The sequence below is a fragment of the Leptodactylus fuscus genome, chromosome 4 (assembly GCF_031893055.1).
Source record: "Leptodactylus fuscus isolate aLepFus1 chromosome 4, aLepFus1.hap2, whole genome shotgun sequence".
NCBI lineage: Eukaryota > Metazoa > Chordata > Amphibia > Anura > Leptodactylidae > Leptodactylus > Leptodactylus fuscus.
The window spans coordinates 134,001,746-134,027,294 of NC_134268.1; the positions used below are offsets into that span (position 1 = coordinate 134,001,746).

A 25,549-nucleotide genomic window follows, 5' to 3' on the forward strand; every position below is an offset into this window, starting at 1 on the left:
GCTTTAACTTGGACTCTGACTTTTATATTGACTCTGATATTCGTTTTTGGCAACTCTGTGTACTCCTAGTTTGAAAACAGGCTGTAAAGTTCCCATTATCAATGCTCTAACTAAGCATTGCCAGAGACAATATCCGTACACCTGAACTCAGTGCAGCATCTAGAGCTGAATCATTTACCAAAGAGGGAATAGTCTCTCCAAATAGCTGCATCAAGAGTTTTTGGGATTAGTTCAGATTTCAGTCAAGGCATATTTGAATCTGATGAAGAGCATGCCCACAAGGATTAAGACAGTGTTGAAAGCAAAAAGTTGGATTTACAAAATAATAAATATTTTAATTTAGATTTTTCGGAGCAAAACAGTCTAGGGTTGTGTAGGATTGTCTAGCAAATCCCATGCCCATTTTGCTGTAAAAACCACAGACACACGGCAGTTTCTAAAACTGGTGTGGTTTTGGAAATCACAGCATGTCAATTATACCTACTGAAACTCCGGCCGTTTCCCCATAGGTATAATTGAAAAAAAAAAAAGGCTGTAGAGGAAACCTCTGTGAACTTTCTGTCTAAAAAAGCACGCGAATAACCACGATGCATTGCCGCTGCAGTTTTTCTTGCAGTGCTTTTTTGCTGTGGGACGCCACGTGGGGCCTTAGGCTAAAGTGGTTTTCCAACCAGAGACATTTACTGCACATCCACTACCACCTACTATAGAATAAACTCCCCTCCCCAGGCACCAGCTCACAGCTGCCTCCTTTTCACTGTCTCTGCTGACAACTACAGTAAATCCAGGTTTCCAGCAGTGGTTGGGTTATAGAGACAGCTAAGCAAACTAAGTTACACTGTTATCATAAATCCCTTAGCAGTAAATGAGCATTATGTGAACAGCATACAACAACGAGATATGCTGTTACCAAATATAGAAAGTTGGGAAAATTCAGGCTCCAAGCAGTGGTCAAGTTACAGAAACAGCGTAGATCAATGTTCCCATAACAACCATTCACTAGTTGTAAGAAACAAAGAAGCTTAAATGATTAATAATTCCTAAAATGTCACATTTCAACAAACAATGCATTAAATAATACTATAAAAGAATATAAGACATAAGTAGCATTTGATATGAGAAAAATGCCTTTCTCCACTTGTCAGTTTTCCTGCCCCCACTTCCCTGCTAAACTGAATTTCCCTATTCAATTTCTGCTTAAATGGCCACTGCTGTTTCAACAAGCTTATGAACTTACTTCATAATAATGCCCTATATCATCTTACTGCTGCCTCTGAGTGAGAGAAATTAAGTTATCTTTCTGTGTGCAGTATATGATATCATAAAGCAGGAGCAAGAGCAGAAAGAAAACTAAGAGACAGAACCTACAAAGGGTAAAACTGCTAAAAAATGCAGAACACAAATCACATGATTTTTTTGCTAGTTATCAATCATGTACACACACTGTACTACATGAAACATCTGTGCAAATAAAACAAAAGCATAATGTATGCACATATATAAAAAAAAAAACAATATGCATTCTAAATCATACTATAGATAGGGTGAAAAATATGTAAATATAAAAGTCATGCTTACCTTGGATCTTTCTGAATGCTATCAATAGATGAAGACCTGGCTAATGTTCCTTCTGGTGGTATAGCTGGCCCCGATTTACTGTAGGGTGAGTCAACAGATGGACAATACTGCAGCTGTCGGTATGGGTCTACATAATTGGAGCCAGGGCCTACAGCATAACTGGCCCTCTGGAAGGTCCCTGTTGCATTCTGAGAGCAATGTTGGCTGCCTGTACGCTGTAAAGGTACGGAGTCGACACCAGGGGAAGATGGGGCTACGACAGGAAAGTAGGGACAAAGTAAAAAACTAAGGATCTGTTCACAAAAATGGTTAACCAGGTCTAGGCAGGAAAAATACACACAGTACAGGGGACATAAAAAAGAAGCATTCTGTTACTCATTAGAACAACTGTTTAATACAATCCTTACAAAAAGAAAAATATAGCAATGTGTTAGGCCTGGGCCCCACGTAGCGTAAATGCTGTGATTTGGGAAAAACCACTGCATTTTATATTAACTGCAAAGTGGATGAGATTCTGGCTAATCCCATCCACACATTGCCAAAAACAATCTGCAGTGAAAATACTGTGATTTGAAAAACATGTTTTTGCTAATTGCTGAATGTCAATTATTCCTACAGAAATGTTGACGGGTTCCCTATAGGTGTAATTGAATCAGAAAGTCTGCAGAGGAAACCTGCAAACTTTCTGTCAAAAGCGGTGTGAGAAAAACTGCAAAGCTTTGCTGCCGCAGTTTTTCCTACAGAGCTTTTTTGCCGTGAGATGCTACATGGGACCTTAGCCTTAAAGAGGTTTAATATATACTCTAAACTAAACTAATTATCCTTCAGATGAGCTTGCATTCTATAAATTTACCTAGGGCTTATTCACACATCTGCATTTTGTGGATATGTTATATCTGTGATGATAGCACAACACAAAATCCAGCTGTCAACGAGTGATCACTGTTTCACATCCATGAAATATAGATAGTCTTTTTTCTTATTTCATTTCCTATACTTTCTATATCTCTAGGATAGACAGCACATGAATAACAAGCATGTGCTGTTCATGATTTTTACAGACCATAGACTTTAATGTAACTCTGTGATCAGCAAAATGGACCAAAATAGAGCAGATCTCCATTCTTTTGCCACAGAACATCTGTCTGTGAAAAATGAGTGTTTGCAAGCACCCATTAAAATTGATGGATGCATATGTAGTCAATGATTTACAATGGTACGCAAAAGTTAGGACACCCCTGGTCAAAATGACTGTTATTCTGAACAGTTAAGCAAATTGAAGATGAAATGATCTTTAAAACGAATAGTTAAAGATGAAACACACTTGTCTATAATTTTAAGCAATATCAGTGTATTATTGTGTTTGAATACAATTTTGGAGTGAAAAAGGGAAAGGAGTACCTTGCAAAAATTTGGGAACCCTTGTGGATTTGTGTGCTCAGTGACCTCAGACCTGAACTAGCCAGTTGAGGTTATGGCTTGTTCACTGTCAATGTCAGGAAAGGCCAAATTATGCAAATTTTACAGCTTTATAAATACCCAGCCTCCTCTAACCTTGTTCCAAAAGACAGCAGCCATGGGTTCTTCTAAGCAGCTGCCTAACACTCTGACAATGACAATGCTGGAGGCCCACAAAGCAGGAGAAGGCTATAAGAAGATAGTGAAGTGTTTTCAATTTGCCCTTTGCCCTCAGTTCAAAATGTAATTAAGAAATGGTAGTTACAGGAACAGTGGAGGTCAAGATAAGGTCTGGAAGACCCAGAAAATTTTCAGAGACAACTGCTCATAGGATTCCCAGAGTGGCAAATCAGAACCCCAGCTTGCCTGCAAAAGAACTCCAGGAACATTTAGAAGACTCTGTAGTTGTGGTACATTGTTCTACTGTTCAGCGATACCTGCACAAATATGGCCTTCATGGAAGAGTCATCAGAAGAAAACCTCTCCTGCATCCTCAACATAAAATCAGCAACAGAAATTTGCATAAGAACATCTAAACAAGCCTGATGCATTTTGGAAACAAGTCATGTGGATCGATGAGGTTAAAATACGATTCTTTGGCTACAATGATCAAATGTATGTTTGGAGAAAAAAGGGCACAAAATTTCAGGAAAGAAACCTCTCTCCAACCATTAAGCATGGGGGTGGATTAATCATGCTTTGAGGTTGTGTTGCAGCCAATGGCATGGGGAACATTTCATGGGTATTCAATGGATTCGATGAAATTTCAGCAAATTCTTGAAGCAAACCTAACACCACCTGTAAAAAAGCTGAATTTGAAAAGAGGATGGCTTCTACAAATGGATAATGATCCAAACACGTCAAAATCCACCATAGACTACCTAAGAAGGTGCAAGCTGAAGGTTTTATCATGGCCCTCACAGTCCCCTGATGTCAACATCATTAAAAGTCTGTGGCTAGACCTAAAAACACCAGTGCATGCAAGACGACCAAGGAATCTCACAAAACTTGAAGACTTTTTCAAGGAATGGATGAAAATTCTTCAAAGAATTGAAAGACTCTTGGCTGGCTACAAAAAGTGTTTAAAAGCTGTGATACTTGCCAATGGGAGTGCTGTGAGTTACTAACCATGCAGGGTTCCCAAACTTTTTCATTGGGCCATTTTCATTTTTTGTTATTTTGAAAGTGTAAAATATGAAAATATAGAGATTTTTTTTCTTCAAAATACATTGGGGATGTGTCATCTATACTGTTATGCCTTTTGAAGATCATTTTATCTTCAACTTGCTTAATTGTTCACAATAACAGGCATTTTGACCAAGGGTGGCCAAACTTTTGCATACTACTATATATGGACATCACACTTTCACAGAATGTGGACTTGTGAATAAGCTTAAAATAATGGAAACAAACTGTAGTGAGAGGGATTCTATAATTTTCTTTTAAAAAAATCAACCAAAAGCAGTTAGGAATAGCTTTATACGGGCTATTCATCTCTTACCTTTATTTAGCAGGTCCGCGCTGCAGGTTTTAAATTTTTCTTCTTTTCGTCATTATGCAAATTGTGCTCAGAGCAAAGCTTCGTCATCCATTCCAAAGCCGCCTCTGTCTTCTGTTCCTGATGTATCTCCTCCTCTTTGGATTGGACAGAGCTGACTGTGCATTTTCCGTCGAACATTTTGTGGTGTAAGAGACCACTACAATATGGCCGACTGAACATGCGCTATCAGCTGTTCCATCGGGCCATTTTGCAATGGTCTTGTGTAAGAAGAGGAGTGAAGAGAAGGATATGCGTCGGGAACAGAAGATAGAGAAGATAGAGGTAGAAGATGGAGGCGGCGCTGGAATTGATAAGTAAGCTGTGCTCTGAGCACAGGGGTAACGACACAATTTAGCATAATGAAAAAAAGAAGTAAAATTCAAAAACTGTGGCGCGGACCTGCAAAATAAAGGTAAAAGATAAATAGCCTCCTAAAGGCTATTCCTACGTGCTTTTAGTTTAAAAACATTTTTTTTTATGATAGATTCCCTTTAAGGAAAAATCTTCTTGAGTGAGAAAACTCAATTTTAAAATGTGGCTCACCTGTACCAACACTTTACACTTCAAACCATACTAATTCTTTGTTTATAGTCTTTTAAAAATTGAAGCAAAAATAAACAATCTGACCTGAAATATGGAGGATCTAATAACTAATTTTGTATGTAACTACTAATTTTATAGCATAGATAGTTAAAAGAATTATATCTTTTGTGCTTTCCTCAATTACAACAGTTTTGTTTTATGTTTTTATCCAGCAAATGCCTATGCCAATTTTATGAAATGCATAATAAAATTTCTACCGTATACCAAACCAAGTTTCTATTGCTTACCAGTTCAGACTAGGGCTTATCTTTCTTGCAATATTTTAACATTAGGTGCAATATTTACATGTTGTACAGTTGTTGCAGAATATATAAACAATTTGGTGCTGATATTTGCATTTTTTACTACATGAAACATTATTACTATGCACAATGTAGCATATAGCTCTATAGGATCCAATTCATTGGAAACAATTTAAAAACAAATCTGTTATAGTTTTCATGGTTCTCTTCTGAATGAAACAGTGATACTAATGAGAGCACAGTATATTATTTTCCCATAATTTTACCAATCTATATATCAATATAATGTATCAATTATATTGACCCCCTTTTTGACTGTGGATGTGCTTTTTTCATGGAAGTCTATGAAGAGCTTTATTACAAAGCCAGACGTACAGCATAAAAGGCAGGAATCTGTTTTCTTGAACACCCAGTTCATAAACCCATTGACTACCAAATCACGGGGAAATACAGATGTAGTAGAGTTAAAAACTTCTGCAACTGGATAAATTTCTGCAGCCTGATATCTTATCATAGAAGACAACAAAAATCAATAAAAAGTCATCACACCGTAGCCATTTAACCAATTGCAGAAGTTTGGGTTACCTCTGCTACATCTGTATGTCAAGTTTAGAACTGTTAGGTAAAACCAGACAAAAGCAAACTGACTGTGACAAATTACAAGCGATGTATCTAAATTCAGTTATATCCCTCTTATGGGATATGATGTATTTATTTGCTTCAGTATTACATTAGTATTTCATCAGTATTTAAGATCCATAATACTTATGTTCTTCAGTTTTCTCCTAGAAGACAGGCCATTTGAGATCCCCTTTAAATAACAGATGTAATAATAACTCAATAGTGATGACATTCTGATGCAATGTAACTGATATGCTTTATATTTATTTATTTGTATGCCAATCATAAAGTAATATTATGGAATTATCCAATCTCTAATACCTAAGTGTAGTTAAAGTAGTGAAGAGTGCCACTGTGAACAAAACGTTTACATGTATGTATATGCCTTTGATCAACATATGTATATAAGTTCCTTTTAATTAAGGGAATCACTGGAGAATGAATATGGAGTTGATAGTGTGACCCTGACTTATGGATTTCAGGGTAGGGCAAGAGAGACTGTCAGCTAGGAGGAGAAAGTAGAAGAGCAGGTAGTAAGAGGAAATTTAAAGGGGTTGTCCCATCACAAGGATCCTATCTATACTGCTTGTTAATGTGAATGTAAGACTTTTCCTAAATACATTGCTTCAGCAAAACTGCTTTGTTTGTCCACTATCTTACTTTATTAATTTTTTTTATCTGGTCATAAGTCAAGTGATGTATCTGCTGCTCTGAGGGGGGAGGGAGGAGCGGCTAAGTGCACGGGAGCGAGACTAGAGGGGGGGTAGTTTACCCTTTGGGGGAAGGGGCCGCCAATACAGACCCGACATCCGCTGTAATAGAGAGGCGGAAGCCGGGGAGTGTAGACGCCAGCACAGGTGCCTGCAACATCGCTATGCTCCTGCCCTGCATGAAGCCAGCAGTGGCAGGAGCGATGCTGCTATTCCGGGGGGTGGGGGGGCGGGGGGTCTGTATTCGCATTGTGAAGGCTAGACTGGTCTCACCATCTATGAGCGTGCACGCAGGGCCAGCGGCATCTCGCCGCTGGCTTTGCATATGTAACCCCGCCCACCAATGACGCAACAAAGCAGGAAGACAGAAGATTTTACAGCAACGAAGACTGGTGAGTATGCGACGTGGGAATACCCCTTTAAGAGTGAGGGCGGGTTCACATCTGCGCCCAGTCTCTGCTTTGTGGGTTTCCATCTTCTGCTGACAGGAGACGGAAAACAGGCAGTCAGTGTTCACCTGTGAGCGTCTTCTGGTCTCCACGGCGAAACCAGTTTTTTTTTTTTTTACCAGACACAAAGTCCTGCATGTCCGGTTGAAAAAAAACTGTATCGCCATGGAGAGGCAGAAGACGCTCACGGGTGGACATTTTGCAAACCCATTCAAATGAATGAATTTGAAAACTGACTGCCGGTTTCCTTCACTTGTCCAGTTTCTTGGGCAGAAGATGGAAACCTGAAAGCAGAGACTGGGCGTGGGTGTGAACCCGCCCTGATGAGGAGAATCTGAAATGTAAAGGGTTTGAAGCCTTACCCTCTGATAACACCCACAGGAAACTTACAAAGACCACCCAGATGCCATTTATTTGGCTACTATAGCGGAGAAAACTTTGGCCAGATTCCTCAGTTTGTATCCATTGGTTTCTGGCTTTCATTCACCAAGTAATGATGCTTTGACTGATTTTTCAGGTATTCTGCCATCAAGAGAAGATGTTGGAAGAAGAACCAAGAAAGAGGTGACAGAGGTATTCCTCCCAATGTATCTCAGCAGCCTAGTAAAGGTCACTTCCACACTGTCTACCAGTACCAGCGCTAGCACCCGGACAATCTGCTCTCACATACCAAAACGCCATGATGAGATCTTTGATTTCTGCAGAAGAATGGCTCCTTGTAACATTGAGGTAAATGAAACATACTGTCATATGCCCAACTCTGCAGAATACTAACATGTCAAGTTATCACTGCTTTGTCAAATACCACTTTGTCATCCTTCATAGAGAGAGTACTATCAATCAGGTTCTTTTTAACCCCCTTTTAATTATGGTGCCTAATCAGGAGCAGAGCGAGTGCCATAAACATATAAAACAGCAGAGACCCTGAGAACATGGACTTGTTAATTCAAGCCTACATGATACTCCACAACTTTAACTCCATCCATGATACCACAGTAAATGTGAATGAAACCTTTCTATCTGAGCTTGTCTCTATAGAACAGACACTGCTTAGAAGACCAGTATCATTGGGTCTTTTAGTTTTTTAACTTTATGAAGACTACATTAAGAACTTTCAGGCTTCAGTTCCTTGGCGGCTTAATGAGCTGCTCTGGTCGTTTATGGCTTGACACACTGGAACACTTTCACTAGTTCTACCGTAAATTGCTTTTCATAGTTTAGTTAGGTAAGTTTTGTTTTCTTCTATCAAGTTTTGTTTAAGTTAGTGTTAGTGTAAGAACCCATTTACATTTCCTTTGTTTTGGGCCTCAAAATATAATTCATCAAATGTCGGATATTTTGCTGCCTGAAACAAAGGAAACACATATCAAGACATACGTAACTATATTAAAAAAAAAAAAAAAAAACTGTAAAAAACAACCGACAGGAATAAGATCAAATTATATTATATCATATTATTTTCTTGTTATATCAACATATTGCAAACAACAATGTTCAGATCAGATAAAAATAGTAAAAACATTATAAAAAAAAAAGTTAAACTCAACTGTTCAGCAAGTAATTTATGGTGGCTTGCAGTTGTGCTGAACCTTTCCATATAACTGAAGAAAGGGCCAGTGAGCTGGGCAGAGATAGAGGTATTTATAGGCCTTGGTTGTAGGCCAGGGCAAATCTAGAAAGCCCATAATGAGCAGCTGAAAAGACAGTATGGGTGTATTTTAAAGAAGCTCCAGTCAGTGGTATGAGTTGCCACTCGTGAGACAAGGAGGAGCAAAAAGCTCCAATCTTTATTAAGGTTGGCATGCTGATGCTGATCCTAGTTTGGTATTAATGACGCTCTACATCCTGAGGTGAAGATAACTCTGAATCTTACAGAGGCAGGAGATAAGAGATCTCAAAAAGATTCCCTTTTCAATCTCCTCCATGGCTCAATTTAGGTGTCCTATGACCATGACCTTAATCATGGTTTTTGTGAACTCGGACATGAGTGTCTCTTTTCGAGCTGGACTCAGAAGGATTTTGTTAGGAAGTCCAAGAATTTGACTCTCCTATCATTGTAGGAACCTTCTACTCATCCAGGTGTCAGTTTCCTTCTCTGACCCCTCATTCATTAAAAGGTCTGAATCTTCTCCTTCATCCTGCAATGGATCATCCAGAAAATAATTTCCAGTCCTTTTTTTTCTCAATGGGGAAAAAAATTACCATTAATCCATTTTTGCCACATCCATTTATTGTTTTTTGATTTTCAATTTTTACTTCCTGCCTTATGAATGTCATACATTTATATTTTTTTGAATTACAGAGATGTATCAGGGCTTATTTTGAGTGGGATAGATTGTATTTCATAGCGATACTATTTAATGTTCTATAAGATGTATTTAAAAACGTCAAAAAAATTCTGAATGGTTGGTGATATATACAAAAAAATGTGCATTTGTGCAATTCTTATGGACTTTGCTTTTACAGTGTTTACTGTACAGTCAAAATTATATTATGGTAACGGTATTCTGCAAGTAATTATGATTAGATTCCCCATTGTCTGAAACCCATAAGTTTTGATATTTATAAATACTGGCTACATAAGGAGTCTTTATGCAGGGCCAGTTATGCATTTTATTTCTACAATTTTATAGACTGTCTTGACATTCCCTAAGGATATCCACTTTAATAATACAGGCAAGGGGCAAGGGGTTAACCATACAGTATTTAAAGCGGAACTAAACTCTCAAACAACTTTTGATTTTCTGTCATTCATAAACTTTTTAATATACTTTATTAACAAAGTTTAGCAATTCTCTGTGAAATCCTAAATTTCTTTATTCTTATTCTTAATTCTTTATTGTGAGCTGCCATAAATTCAAAATTTGTTTGAAACTTTAGTTATGTTTTTAGTCCAGTATTAAAAATGAAAGCAATATTTGGCCTCATCATGATGGCCTAACCACAAAAAAGCCCCCCAAAAACGCAAATCTACTTAGGATAGGGATGAAGGTCCTTAATCGGCCAAAGAAATTCAAGCACATACATATTCCTTCTTTCGATGTTGATTTTGTTTTTTTAAACTTATTGCGGCAGCTTTGTCATGGTGTCTTAAGATCTTTCACTGTAGACATAAAAAATGATATTATTACATTAAGTGAAGAAATTTCAATTAAGAAATAAAGGATAAAGGTTAGGTATACGGAACTTACCGATCTTATCCGAATTACTAGTTCCTCTTCAATCTGTTCACAGTTCCAGCATGTTTCTTATTTCTGTCATGGAAAACATCATTGTGCCTGTCCGAGAACTCACGCATATCAAATACTAGGACTGTGGAATTGTTAGGGGGCAAATATGGCAGCACCGGTGAAGAAAGGCAATGCAGTCTTCCCTTTCCCTTGTTCTGTCAACAACTCCCCATGTGCTTTACAAATTTTTCTTTCTAGAGCATCTCTAAGAAAACTTACCCATTTTAACAGGCATGATTTGGATTCTCTCTGAGTACTATCCATTGTTTTCACGTGCTCACTGACTCCTATGGAGTCTGTGGGGCTGTAAAATTGGATAAAACTGGGATATTCTCTACTTTTTTTGTGAAAAAAATGGCTGTGTGAATAGCTCACATAGACTTCTATATATTTTACTGTAGTCCTAACCTCCAGTGAACTTAACGTGTACCATTTCAAGTAAACACTGCGAGTTACCTTGTTCTGCAAAAACCTGTCTCATGACTTATTCATGCATATTATCAATGCCTACACGCATTAGGAAATGACTCGTGGTAAACCTACTACCACTGTTATATTGCACCAGTCTTGGAGGAGAACTAAAGGATAAATGTACTAAATATAAATATGTATATAGATATATATATATATATATATATATATATATATATATATATATATATATATATATTATTTTTTTAGAATGTACAACATACCATTTCTAAAAACATTACTCAAGTTTTTTAACAATATACAACTATCTACATCTTGGCAGCAGAGGTTACAAGCAGACATTTAACTAAATTCTAATTTGCAGCTAAAATACATGATTAAGCAAAACTTTTCTGCAAACATGATGTATTTTCCTGAGACTTGTAAGATGTCAATGTTAATACATGTCTACAGATATAGGTGTTATAGAAACGTCAAAATTGCAGAAATGTGCCAGGGAGTTTTATCCTTCTATATGAAAGAGAGAAAGGTTTGCTGATTGATAGGAGATGTGATAAGATACACTGAAGTACATGTCACTCTCCGCTCAAGAGTCACATACAGTTCATGTGGAGAGGAGGATGTATTTCCATTGTCTGTGCAGCCTGCAGCTCATCCCCCTCTGCACACTTTCCTTCTCCACGTTGTCCAATATTTCTAGATCTATAAGGATTATTACTATATTGCCACTTCAGTAGCCATGGATGTATATTTGTCCTTGCTACTCTTGCCAATATTTCGGGATCTGTAAGGGCTATCATGATGATAGCACTCAGATATATGGAGAAAATAGCCCAATAGCTCAGGATCTATAAGGCTTATCAACATGATCCTGGATTGATTTTAAAGATGATAACCTTATTTTTAAAATCATACAGGATCATGATTTTATCCGTTACACATCCTGTGTAATTAGCAATTTGAAATACTGACAAGAATTGAGATCTACAGGTTTACAAAACTTACAGAACTCAATTTCCGACACTATTTTCCCTGCTAATTTGTAAGGGCTATCATTATGATCCTGGTTTCATTTTAACCTTTTCCCACAACAGGCATTTTTCAGTTTTTGACTCTCTGTCTTCCAAACCACATAACTTTTTTTATTTTTCTATTCACAGAGCCATATGAGGGTTTAATGTTTTTGGGACAAATTGTACTTCATAATGGTAGAAAAGAAAAGATGGGTGTATGAAACTCTCAGAAAATCACATAAATCAAAAGAAAGCAACATAAATAAAACATAACTTTTAATATAGTCTGTTAAAAATCAGTTCAGGTCAACAAAGATAAAAACAGTGTATAGTTGGATGAATATATAAAGAGTATGTCTATATATCATAAATTGAGGCTCAGTCCAAAGGATATGTTGTGAGTACTGGGGTAATTAGCCCACTTCTTGGTTACACTTAGGTATTTCCCCAAATCATTAGGACTTCAGCAAGAGCTGATTATTTATTATGTGGACTATATGTTAGTCCCATAGGGGATATCACTCTCTATATTGAGCTTATTTTGGGGGCATTTATAGTGTGCTTGCACTGTCTAAGGGCTAGTTCACACGTGGGCAAAGGGGCGGATTTTGACCGCCCCTTTACAATGGTGGTCTATGTAGACCGCCGGGCTTTTTTTTTCCGCTAGCGGCGGGCTGCCGCTAGCGGAGAAAAGAAGCGACCTGCCCTATCTTCAGGCGGAAGCCGCGCGGGTTCAGCCGCGCAGCTTCCGCCCCCGGCAGCACCCTCCTATGTCGGCTAATTCATTTGAGCCGACAGCAGAGGGGAAAGCCGCGACCGCGATGGTCGCGGCAGGCGGGTTTTGACAAGAGAGAGAAATATCAGCACATTTTATCACCATGGATTGGCTTTAGGTGATGTGCACCCTGTGTGAGATATAGGCGAAGTCCTAATGATTTGGGGGATTACCTAAGTGTAACCAAGAATTACCCCACTGCTCACAACATATCCTTTGGACTGAGCCTCAATTTATGATACCTAGACCAGTGGTTCTTAACTAGGGTTCGATCGAACCCTAGGCCATATGCACGGTTCATTTTGATTACCAGTAAAAAAAACATATACCAACATATATGTCTTGAATTTGGAAAAAATCATATTTGATTTATCACTAAAGAAGGGTTTGGTGAATGTGCACATGAAACTGGTGGGTTCGGTACCTCAAACAAGGTTAAGAACCACTGACCTAGACATACACTTTATATATTCATACACTGTTTTTATTATGGATGATCTGAATCTGATCGATTTTTAACGGACTATACTAAAAGTTATGAACTTCAATTTCCAGTGACGTGACCGCTCACTTAAGTATCTGGGAATTCAGCTTTCCTCCTCCTATTCTACTTTATACTCTGCTAACTTTCCACGCCTATTTAATGAATTGCGCTTGCTTATGGATAAGTGGGGTCCTCTCCACATCTCCCTCATAGGTCATATTATGGCCGTTAAGATGACCATAATTCCCAAACTTTTGTACTTCTTTGAAACTCTTCCTGTTGCTGTTCCCCGCTCTGAACTTCGGTCCCTTCAGAAGGCTATTTTCCAGTTCATTTGGAACAAGAAACGCCACTGTATTCCTCGATCTGTTATGCTGGCGGGTAAGGCTGAGTGGGGACTTGCGGTTCCACATCTACTTTATTATTACTGGGCCACCCACCTGCGTTGCATCCCTTTTTGGGCTACATCAAGGGCTTTCACCAGATGGGTCAAAATTGAAAAATTGTGGCTAGCCCCGACCCACCCCAACATCTTCCTGTGGTCCCGCTCTCCCCGTTCCGGCCATCCCCCTTCTGGGTCCTATCCAGTTTACCAGATCTATTTGGACTACATGTAGTAGGTTATTTCTGCTTGCGTCCCTTCACTCCTCCTGGGTTTCCTTCATCTTCAATACTCTACTCCCGGAGGGGCTGGGCGCTCGTATGGTGCACCCTTGGGGTAGTCGTGTTTTTTTCCATGTGGTGGATCTGGTCGATCCTTTCTCCTTGAAGCTCAGGCCCTTTTACTACTTTATTAATAACCTGCGCATGCCTAGATCGGAGTGGTTCCACTATCAGCAGATTGCACAATTTTTGTTTACTATGTTTGGATCTCTAAGGGTTTCCGTCAGTACCTTTGAGAGGTTGTGCCATGCTGGCACCTCTACTAAGGGTCTGATTTCAGACATCTATCGATTATTATCCTCTCCGGATGGACGGACCCCTCTGACTCACAAATATGACTCATTGGTCGTCTGATTTTGGTAGGCAAATTTCTCAGGCTCAGTGGCAGAACATCTGCTCTCGTGCTATTAAGTCATCCACCTTCATTATCGTGAGACCCAGTATAAAATTCTTCTACATTGCAACCACACCCCCGCCCTCCTTCACACGTTAAACCCCAATATTCCCTCTAATTGCTGGAGATGCCTTTTGGGTCCAGGTATTCTTTTTCATATTTTTTGGGACTGCCCTCTGATCTGTCTTTTTTGGCTGGAGGTGAAGTCCATGATGGATGCAATCTTCCCCTCACATGTTCCCCTGGTTTATCTCCTTAACTTACCTCCCAGGCCCCTGGGTAGACACCCTTCCTTGCTGTTTTTAAATATTTGTACTGCGGCTAAGTCCCTTATAGCTCGTCAATGGAACCCAACCCCCCTCGCCCCCCTTTCTGCTTGCTTGTATCAAAGATGTTAAGTGCCTGGAGTTTCTTACTGCCACTCTGAATAATACAGTGGAGAAATGTCGGACCATCTGAGCACAATGGGACGCCTACTGTTCTATACGTGGTCTCTGATCCCTCCCATCCCCCCTCCCTTTCCTCCTAGTCTCCTGTCTCTAGTCCTGTGTCTCCCTGTCTCTCTCCATAGTTTCTGTCAATTATTTTTTACCTTTTGCCCTACCGTAGCCATGGTTTAACAGTATTGCAAGCAGTATTGCTTGTTTTGACTGTTTTTTGTTGTTCTAGTGGTTGATTCTAGTACATGGTTATTTGTTCTCTTTTAAAAAAAATAAAAAAATAAAAATCACTGTTAAAAAAAGCAAAAAAAAAAAAAAAAAAAAGCATGGCATCATTTAATTTTGGGATCGACTGGTACAGATCCAAGATTAGTTAAGGGTTAGAAAAAGTTCATTACAAACCACACCTTTAAAATGGCTTAAAACATAGTGTATACTATGTTTCAGGACTACAAGAAACTATATATGTATCTAATTTCTAGCTCTCTAAGGTAAACACAGTCAAAGTTATGTCAAAGTGACATTAGTCTAGTCTGTGTCTTGGCAGACCACAGGTGGAGATCCAGGGGTGGTAAAAAACAAAACAAAACAAAACAAAAAACATTTATACTCCTATATTTATATTCCTCGGTGACATCATGCACCAAGTGTCTTGATGCTCGAAGTGCCTATATGACCAATCACAGGCCTCAGTGGTGACCCCACTGTGAAAAGGTCCAAAAGGGGTAAAGGAAGATATTAGAGATGAGCGAACAGTAAAATGTTCGAGATTCGATATTTGTTACGAATAGCATCTCAATATTCGACTATTCGAACGAATATCGAACCCCATTATAGTCTATGGGAGAGAATGCTTCACTACAGGGGATCCCACCATTCGACTCAGGAAAGTCACCAAGTCCACTGAGACACCCCAGGAAATGATGCCAACACCCTGGAAAGCAACTGGGACAGCAGGAGAAGCATGTCTGGGGCATCAAGTACCTTTATTATGTCGGGATCCCCTGTCAGCTTGCGATATGCCGGAGCGGACTTTTCCCCATAGGAATGCATTGACCAGTGTTGATTGGCCAGTCTACGACATTCGGACAATCAACGCTGGTTCAGCCTGAGGAGGTGGAGTCTAAGAGCCGTCCACAGCAGTTTCCATTCTGGTCCGATTTTAGACTCTGCCTCCTCCGGCAGAACCAGCATTGATTGGCCGAATGCTGTAAGACTGGCCAATCAACGCTGGTCAATGCATACCTATGGCGAAATGAAACAAGCCAGCCGTGCGCTCAGCTTGACTATTCCTCCTGTCACACACATCTCTGGTGTAACATAGCTCAGCACACACTCAGCTTTGCTACATCTCTACAATCTGTTGAAGTGATGTAGTAGAGCTGAGTGTGCGCTGAGCTCTGCTACACACGAGAAGTGTGTGACAGGAGGAGTAGATGGAGGGTTTAGTGCAGAGCTTCTACACCAGAGATGTAGCAGAGCTGGCCGATGTTAGCAGAGCTGAGTGTGTTAATCTGCTGCATATCTGCCAGCTCTCCTACATCTACATCTCCTACAAACTCAGCTCACCAACATTGGACACTACACGCTCAGTTTATCGGTATAGCTAAGCTGAGTTTGTAGTATCGGACACTACTACACAGCGTGGGATACATGCTGTGTAGTGAATAGGATAATCTTCCACACTGCACACTCAGCTGGCTATTCCTTAGTAATACTAACACGCTCAGCTCAGCTATTGCTTTAGTAGTTCCGAGCCATAGGAATGTATTGACCAGCGTTGATTGGCCACTGTACGGGCATTTGGCCAATCAATGCTGGTCAATGCATCCCTATGGGAAAAAGTCAGCTTGCGCATATCGCAAGCTGACAGGGATCCCGACCAGATAGAGCCCCAAAGAGCTAGGTGAGTGACATTCCCCCCTAAATAAAGGTTATCCCTAGCTAACCCTGCCTGTAGATCTGTCCCTGTCTCATATTCATATAGTTCACTGCTCCAAATTAAACGAATGGTAAATCCACCATTTGTCTAAATTGGAGGTCACATGTTTTCTGCAGCCAATGGGTTTTTTCAATTTTTTTCACTGTCTCCATTACCGTAATTCCTGTCCCACCTCCCCTGCGCTGTTATTGGTGCAAAAAACGCACCGGAGAAGGTGGGAGGGGAATCAAATTTTTAGTGAGTTTGCCACCTGGTGTTTGATTGGAATCGAACCTCTCGAATGGCCTAATATTCGATCGAATTTCAATTTGATCGAATGCCGTTCACTCATCTCTAGAAGATATGAATGGGTTTTTTTTGTTGTTTTTTTTGTCACCCACCCTGGTCCTCCATCTATTATGACCATACAGTATAATGCAGTGGCCATTTTTCCATATTTTTATTTTTTTTGTAAAACAAAAATAAATAAATATTTGAGTCAAACCCAGCTCATATGAATTGATTCACAATTTATTAATTGTACAGATATTTTTTTTTATCAGCACGTTTATTTTACAAATTTCCATATAAAACCATAGCGCAAATATACATAATATATTAAGTAACATAGCCAAATATAATAGACCATCCCAACATCCCTCCACAAAACTAACCCACATTCAATGTATCTAAGGGGTCTCCACAGAGAAAGACGACTTTTTTTTTCCAAATACATGAACTTATATACCTTGTTAAACCACATTCCAAGTTCAGGAAGTGATGAGATATCAGTAACCCCATTACAAAGCATTTCGTATTTAGTAGGTTCCACCCACAGTGGAAGAATGGAGTGGTCAGTCATTTTTATCATAGGTGCTCTTCAATTGTGAGACAGAATCAAAAATAAAATCCAGAAAGTCACATTGTCATTGGCCAGTTCCTCCTTACCCTACGAGGTGAGATCCTGCATGGAGCCCCAGACTGAGGAACATTAACAGTCATTTTGTATTTCTTCTGTTAATAATTGCACCAACAGTTGTTGCCTTCTCACCAAGCTGCTTGCCTTTTGTCCTGTCACAAATTCCAGCCTTGTACAGGTCTACAATTGTGTCCCTGGTATCCTTAGACAGCTCTTTGGTCTTGGCCATGGTGGAGAGGTTGGAGTGTAATTGAGTGCGTAAACAGGTGTCTTTTATACAGGTAACAAGTTCAAACAGGTGCAATTAATACAGGTTATGAGTATAGAGTAGGAAAAACTAACAGGTCCGTGAGAGCCAGAATTCTTGCTGGTTGGTGATTATTTCAAACAATAAATTGCAAATTATTTAAAAATCATACAATGTGATTTTCTGGATTTTTTCTCACAGCTTAAGTGCACCTAAGATACAAATTACAGACCTCTCCATTTTTGTAGGCAGGAAAACTTGCAAAATTGCCATTGGTGATAAGTTTATGTTGTACTCTGTATTGAATATGCAGCCAATGCAGTGACTGACACAGACCAGAAGCATTGCTGTAGAATTTAAACTGATAGATACGCCTGGCTGCTGTATTGAAAATAGACTGTAGAGGGGAGAGTTTAGTAAGGGGAAGACCGATTAGTAATGATCGGTTTGTATAAAAGGGCTATGAAAAGAAAGATGAGCAGGAGACCTAGAACTGAGCCCTGAGAAACCCCACAAGTAAGGAGAAGAAGTAACGAGACAGAGCCCACAAATGATACCCTGAAAGTACAGTCTGAGATGTATGAGGAGAACCAAAATAGTGCAGTGTCTGCAAGTCCAATGGAGCAGGGCATATTGAGGAGGAGTTGATGGTCAAGGAGTGAGGGGAAAAGGTCAAAAAATCTTTAGATAAAGCCCCACGTTGCAGAAACACAGCATTTTTTGTTGCAGATTTTGCTGCAGTTTATTTTCAGGCAAAGCCAGGAGTGGATTGAGCAGAAGGAAGAAGTATAAGAGATTCCTATATATTTCCCATTCCTTTTGTAGCCATTCTTGACTTTGCCTCAAAAAAACGCAAATAAATTTGCAACAAAAAAACCTGCGTTTCCGCAACGTGGAGCCTCAGCCTTAGGGTTACTGAAGAGAGAAGAGATGGCATCGGTGAAATAGCCTTGTTTGGCAAGGATAAGTGCCGAGCTATAGCTTTTGGGCATAAACTTGAAGTGGAGGAAGTCTGCAGGTGTATGTGATTTTTTCCACAGACATTCAGCACACCTAGAGCAACACTGAAGAAAATGCATCTGTGTAGGTTGGAGTTGATCGACTAATGTCTTTATCCAACCTCATCAACTATGTAACTATGATGTGTGCCAGGGTTGTTTCATCCTGTGTCAAAATACACGAGTGGAGGGGGGAAGCTGCCTCATCCATTGCACTTTTTAGCGTTTCATTATAATCAAGAGATAGGGGACAGTGAGGACTGTAGAGTGTTTGAGAGGTACGGGGTGTTAATAAGCATGTGACTGAAACCTGAAGTCTGCTTAATGTGGAATTTCATTCATAGGCTAAGCTCCAAGTTTTTCCTGCATTTTACAGTACCAGCAACTCCTTAAATTACTGATTCAATGTAGACCCCACCCCCTGAAAATGAGCTTCAGCTTCCTGACTTTGTATGCAGGAATCCAATTTGAAACTGAAGACTTCACAAAAACTGAGTTATTCAGTCTTTTTTCTCTGATTTAGTGGATTTTATGGTTGCCCAAACAAATATATATGCCTAACATATTATAGAACAAAATGCCACCTCTTCATATCTTAGGCCTCAGAAGTGGACTCCTGTAAATGCAGCAGAGATGAAAATCTGTTGTATATGGGCATACCGTATATATACTCGAGTATAAGCCGACCCGAATATAAGCCGAGGCCCCTAATTTTACCACAAAAAACTGGGAGTATAAACCTAGGGGAGGAAATGCAGCAGCTACTGGAAAATTTCAAAAATTAAAATTGGCAGAGTTTTTGGGTGCAGTAGATGCTGAGCGCTGGGAAAGGGGAGGGGGTGTTTTGGTTGTCTGTCTGCCCCTTCCCTGAGCTTGAGGACTGAGTCCCCCCCCCCCCACACTTTGAATTCAGCCTGGCTGAATATAAGGTATCTGCGGTGCTCCTATTAACCCCTTCCCGACAGAACAGGAGCACTGCAGATCCCCTATATTCAGTAGACCGGACACTTTCCGACACAGGGATACCTAATGTGTATGTGTTTCACAGTGATTTTCTACTTTTATATGTATTCTAGGGAAAGGAGGAGATTTAGAACGTTTATTTATTTTATTGTTCTATTATATTTTTTTTAAAGGGTTTTTTTTCCCACTATTTCATGGGAGATTCTATACATTACTATTGCAGCTGGTCATAGACACCCTCCCACCCCCAAAAAAAAAAATGTTTTTTTTTTTTTTTGCTTGACTCAAGTATAAGCCGAGGGGGCTTTTTCAGCACAAAAACTGTGCTGAAAAACTCGGCTTATACTCGAGTATATACAGTAGTTAAAAACCAAATATAAGACAGTATTAGTACAGATATTTTATATAACACTTTAATCTATTGAATGGCCATGATCAGGTCACGCTTTGAAATTATTCTGAAATTTTTACATGATAAATAATGATAACACACAGTGCCCGTCCTGAAATGCCCCTAACTATGCTTATTCAAAATAAAGCCAGCCATTGACCACTTTAGTGCTAACATTGCAGCATTATAAATCCAAGACCACAACTAGAGATGAGTCAAAACAAGTGGCTTAAATTATTCAAATACCTTCCTAGCAAGAGGGCACGGTACGACATGCACAGGGTAAAACCACAAGTTTAGGGTTTATCAAGGAAGGGACACCAGAACTGGGATTTGCTAGACCAGGGTTATCACATCCCACTGCTTAGGTGCCTCAGTTCCAGAGGAACTGCAGCTTCTTGGACAGTGTGCACAAATCAAAGATGCCTCTCTAGGATACAGATTACACATACCCTCAGAAGGGATGAGAATTGAGTTGTCTGCAATAAGAACATGCTGTTGGTCAAGTATAAGGAAAAGAGGCCTGTCCTAGCATACAATAAGTACATGGGAGGGGTTGATCTATCTGACCAAGTCCTGAAGCCATATAGTGCCATGAGGATATCAAGAGTGTGATACATAAAGCTGGCTGTGCACATCATATAGATATAGTGCTTATGTGCTATCATTATATAAAAGAACGACAGGAACTTTTCTTACCCTTTGACTACTCTCTTGGATTTTGAGTCTGTACTATGTTGCTCGACTGTTACTGGACCATTGGCTAGCTGACCTCCCTTTGTTGTTGTTTTGTCTTGTCTGCATTCTGTGTTGTCACATATATAGGAAGGGCCCGTAGACCAGTTGTCACCTATTGCTTAGGATAGGACCGGCAAGCAGGAAGGGACAGCTGAAGGCTCAATATCTATTGTGCCCCTTCCCTCAGGGTTCACCAGCAGCTACTATGGAATTACTGTTCCAGCAATTCCCTTACAGTTGCTTTCAATTTTCAATGACAAATTCTGCAAAACACATGAAAGGTCAAGGTATTCACTATATTCCTTGATGGGTCTAATTTACAAAGTAGTCACATCTTGGCACCTTAGGGGTTCTGAAAATGAGACATGGTTCTAAAAACTATTCCAGCAAAAGCTGTCCTCCAAAAACAAATTGGCACCCTTCTCGTCACATGTACATATGTGTACCAGCACATATTGGGTAATGTCAAGATCAGGACAAATTGTGTAACAAAATGTAGTGTACAATTTCTCTTTCAATCCCTTTTGTGAAGATAAAACATTTGGTGCAAAATTTTATTAGAATTTTCACCAATGGTTACTACTGTAAATTACAACACTGTGAAACACCAGTAAGGTCAAAGTGCTCAATATTCCCCTTGATTCATTTCTTGAGGGGTCTAGTTTGCCCTTCAAATTGTAATAGCGCTCCATCCTTTTGGCACACTGCAATTCGGCCATACATCAATTTACATCCACATATGGGATAATTTCATGCTCAGAACAAATTGCATAACAGATTTTGAATTGCTGCAACAATGATGATAGGGTTAAGAAACTTCCTAAATGCTGTTTTGCATTCTTGTGCACACTTCTTGTGTAAGGATATGTTCATATGTCTGGTCGGATTTTTTTTTTTTCTGTTTTGTTAAGGGGAAGGATCTGTAATATGATGGACTCAAACAGTTCCCAACTATTATGGGTTTTTAAGGTATCTGTTATCATTCCCATCATTTTGTCTGCAATTTCTGACAGAATCTCCAATGGAGGTTACTAATGAAACATCTGAAACAGATCTGACCATATTCCATATTATTGGTAAAATTCAATAAAATTATATCTTAATATATAAAATAAAAAATTCAAGGCTTTTAAAGCAATAATATAATATGTAATAACAAGATAATGACCTTTTTTAACTATCTACCAGGTTTCCACCCAAAAAATACAGAGAGAGAAGTCCTGCAGGACTGCAGTGCTTGCAGGACTTTTCTCATAGCATTTTTCAAGCAGAATGAGGAACAGAATTTTCCCGAATGGGATGCAAGCGCAGATGTGAATCTAGCCTTAGGGCTAGTTCACACGTGAGTATAAGGGGAGGTTTTTGACAGCGGATTTCGCGTCCAAAACCTCCCCTTATAATGGTGGTCTATGGAGACTGCCGGGCTTCTGTTCTCCGCTACCCGCGAGCTGCAGCTAGCGGAGAAAAGAAAGGACATGTCCTTTCTTCAGGCGGAAGCCGCGCAGGTTCAGCCGCGCGGCTTCCGCCCCCGGCAGCTCCCTCCTATGTCGGCTCATTCATTTGAGCCGACAGCAGAGGGTTAAGCCGCGACAGCGATGGTCGCGGCGGGCGGGTTTTGACAAGAGAGAGACGCGGCTCGCCGCGTCTCTCTCTGTGTCAAAACCCGCGCGGGCAGTTCACGTGTGAACTAGCCCTAACTTGTCCAATATTGTGCAAAATAAATGCTGTTTTTACATGCATGAATCCGTCTGTTGTTTTTCTACAACATTCAAAATGACTGATTAAAACTATAAAACATCTGTGTGGTTTAAATAAAAAGCATGCATGCATTAATTAAAGTAAAAATGCAAATGTAGAATAGCACCTTAGTACCAATATTCTATTAAATAAGTTTACTCAACCAATATTCCTCATACATACTCAAATTATTGAATAAAAACAAATGATCCGAAAATAACAGGAAAACAGTTGGTAGTAGTTCATTGTTATTACCTGTGTTGGTGCGGTATGAGGTGGTATGTGCTGGTAGTATTGGATCTCCCTGACTTTGGCTTAGGCTTCTCATTGGTGGCTTCTGATAAACTCTGTCTTCATATATGGGCTCAATATGATGCTCTGGTGATTGTAACGGCCTCAGTTCTGGAGCTATATGACTGTGTTGACTAGTGAACGATGCTCGAGATCCAGCTGGCAAAAAAAATTAAATGTAGGTTAGTTCAATGATGTGCTTGGTAACATAGAACATTTAAAGGGCTAACTGAAATAAATTAATATTTGCAGTTATAATATCTGTATAAAAACACAGTAAAAAATGCAACAGTTAATTTTATGCTCACAATTATCCAAAATGATTCCAAGAGAGAACTAGCACATATCTGGGACCTAGAAAGATACTTTCATAAACACCACAGGCGAATCATTGCTTACTAGCACAACATCCAGTAAGAAAGGTAGATACCGTGTATCCCCGAAAATCAGTCATCCCCCGAAAATAAGGCATGGGGGAGGTTTCTGTTTAATTGCCCAATATAAGACACCCCCTGAAAATAAGGCATCCCTGAAAAACCATTGCAGCCTGCTGAACACTGTGCGCGATGTTCTGTGTGCACAGGAAAGCCGGCTGCTGCCTCTGCTGTGATACCGTAGGTTGTATCCACTGTCCCTGCTGTAGGATGAGCTGGGAGATGCCCGCTGTCAATATGCTGTGGGGAGTTGGCTCTCCCAGCTCATCCCACAGCAGCCAGTATCACAGCAGAGGCAGCAGCCAGCTTTCCTGTGCACATGGAACACAGTGCACAGCATTCAGCTGGCTGCAATTCCCACAAAGTGAGGCTCCCTGGCAACTGCTGGCAGCCTCGCTAAGCCCCGCCCACCACTTCCGCCACCGCGATCAACAGCAGCACCAGCGCTGCTATGAAGATGGGGTAGCCTACCTCCCCCTCCCCTCGCCTAACCTCCTGCATGTCTTATGGAGCAGGTTGTTCCCCGCTCCATAAGACACTCCCCCGCCCCTCTGAAAATAAGACGTCCTATATTTAGGACGAGAATTTAATATAAGACACTTTTATCGTTATCATCATTTTCCACGTGATACCAAATACTCTATAGTATTAGGAATTACCCATTTACAGTACCTTCCATGAATTGGATTACTTATCTGGTAATGTATGTTACTTCCTAAACCATATCCATATAACCAACTGTGTGGTTGGGTGATTTCAGACAATTGTGAGAAACAAATCCATGTACTTTCACAACGTTCATAGCATGTAAGTCTTTTCCCATTCACCTTACATATAGCTAGTAATATTTATACTGTTACTAATGTCTAAGGATGCGCAAGTGTAAAATATACAGGGTGGGCCATTTATATGGATACACCTAAATAAAATGGGAATAGTTGGTAACACTTGGTAACAGTTGGTAATGTTTGTAACACATTAGCATATGGGAGTGGGAAAACTTTTCAAGATGGGTGATGACCATGGCAGCCATTTTGAACTCAGCCATTTTGGTTCCAACTTTAGTTTTTTCAATACAAGAGGGTCATGTGACACATCAAACTTATTGATAATTTAAGAAGAAAAACAATGGTGTGCTTAGTTTTAACATAACTTTATTCTTTATGAGTTGTTAACAATTTTCTCTTTGTTTACAGCCATTGACATGTTGCAGAGGTTAACACATGAGGAGCAGATAGAAATTGTGTTGATGTCTGGTAAACGCAGTATCCGGGTCATTGCAGCTGATTTCAATGCAAGACACCCTACGAGACCACCCATCTCCCATGCAACAGATAGCAAACTGCTTGCCAAATTTCATGAAACTGGTTCAGTGTTGGATTTGCCAAAATGTGAACGCTTGAAAACTGTCCCTAATGAAGAGACATCAGTGGCTGTCCTAGCTTCATTCAGCAAGAGCCCACAGCGTAGTACTCGCCGCATGTCACTGGAGAGTGTCCTCAGTCGAACATCCCCTCGGCGGATATTAGCTACTCACAATGGCACCCTTACACACTCCAGCTTCTGCAGCATTTCAACTGCGATGACCCAGATCGGCGCACTGATTTTGCAGAATGGGCAAAACAAAAATTGGAAAAAACCCTCAGTTTACACAGAACATTATATTCAGTGATGAGGCAAATTTTTTCTGTGAATGGTGAAGTTAACAAACAAAACCACCGGTATTTGTGTGACACTAACCCACACTGAATAGATCCCTCCAAGACTCTTGAAACACAAAATTGATGGAATGGTGTGGTATATGGTGTGGTATATGGGGTTCAAAGATAATGGGGCCATTCTTTATCAATGAAAACCTTAATGCCACTGGATATCTGCTATATGATGATGTGTTTTCCTCTTTATGAACTGAAGCTAACACATTCCCGGAGTTTTTCCAGCAAGATAGTGCGCCACCACATTACGGCTGTCAGGTCTGCGCATTCGTAGATGAACAGTGTTCTGGAAAGTGGATTGATCGTCATGGGACAGTGGAATGGCCACCAAGGTCTCCTGATCTGACCTTAGACTTTTATCTTTGGGTCATCTGAAGGCAATTGTCTATGCTTTGAAGATATGAGATGTGCAGCACCTGAAACAACAGATACTGGAAGCCTGTGCTAGCATTTCTTCTGCGCTGTTGCTATCAACGTGTCAAGAGCGGGAGAAGAGGGTTGCATTGACAATCCAACACAATGGGCAGCACTTTCAACACATTTTATAAGTAGTCAGAAATTTG

The 25,549-nt window shown here is 39.9% G+C and overlaps 1 protein-coding gene across 5 annotated transcripts in view; it reads right to left on the bottom strand.

Annotated features, from left to right (window-relative positions):
* The window catches only part of CTNND2 (catenin delta 2), a 368,350-nt gene that overhangs the window by 149,089 nt on the left and 193,712 nt on the right, over window positions 1-25,549 (bottom strand). For 3 of the 5 annotated variants that reach the window (XM_075271078.1, XM_075271076.1, XM_075271075.1), the window contains exons 8-9: window positions 22,802-22,996; window positions 1,579-1,897 (exon numbers count right to left, since the gene is read on the bottom strand). In XM_075271078.1, the coding sequence (XP_075127179.1) occupies window positions 1,579-1,897; window positions 22,802-22,996 (514 nt within the window). The remainder of the gene's footprint in view (window positions 1-1,578; window positions 1,898-22,801; window positions 22,997-25,549) is intronic. The other 2 variants (XM_075271079.1, XM_075271077.1) reach the window with 1 other exon arrangement.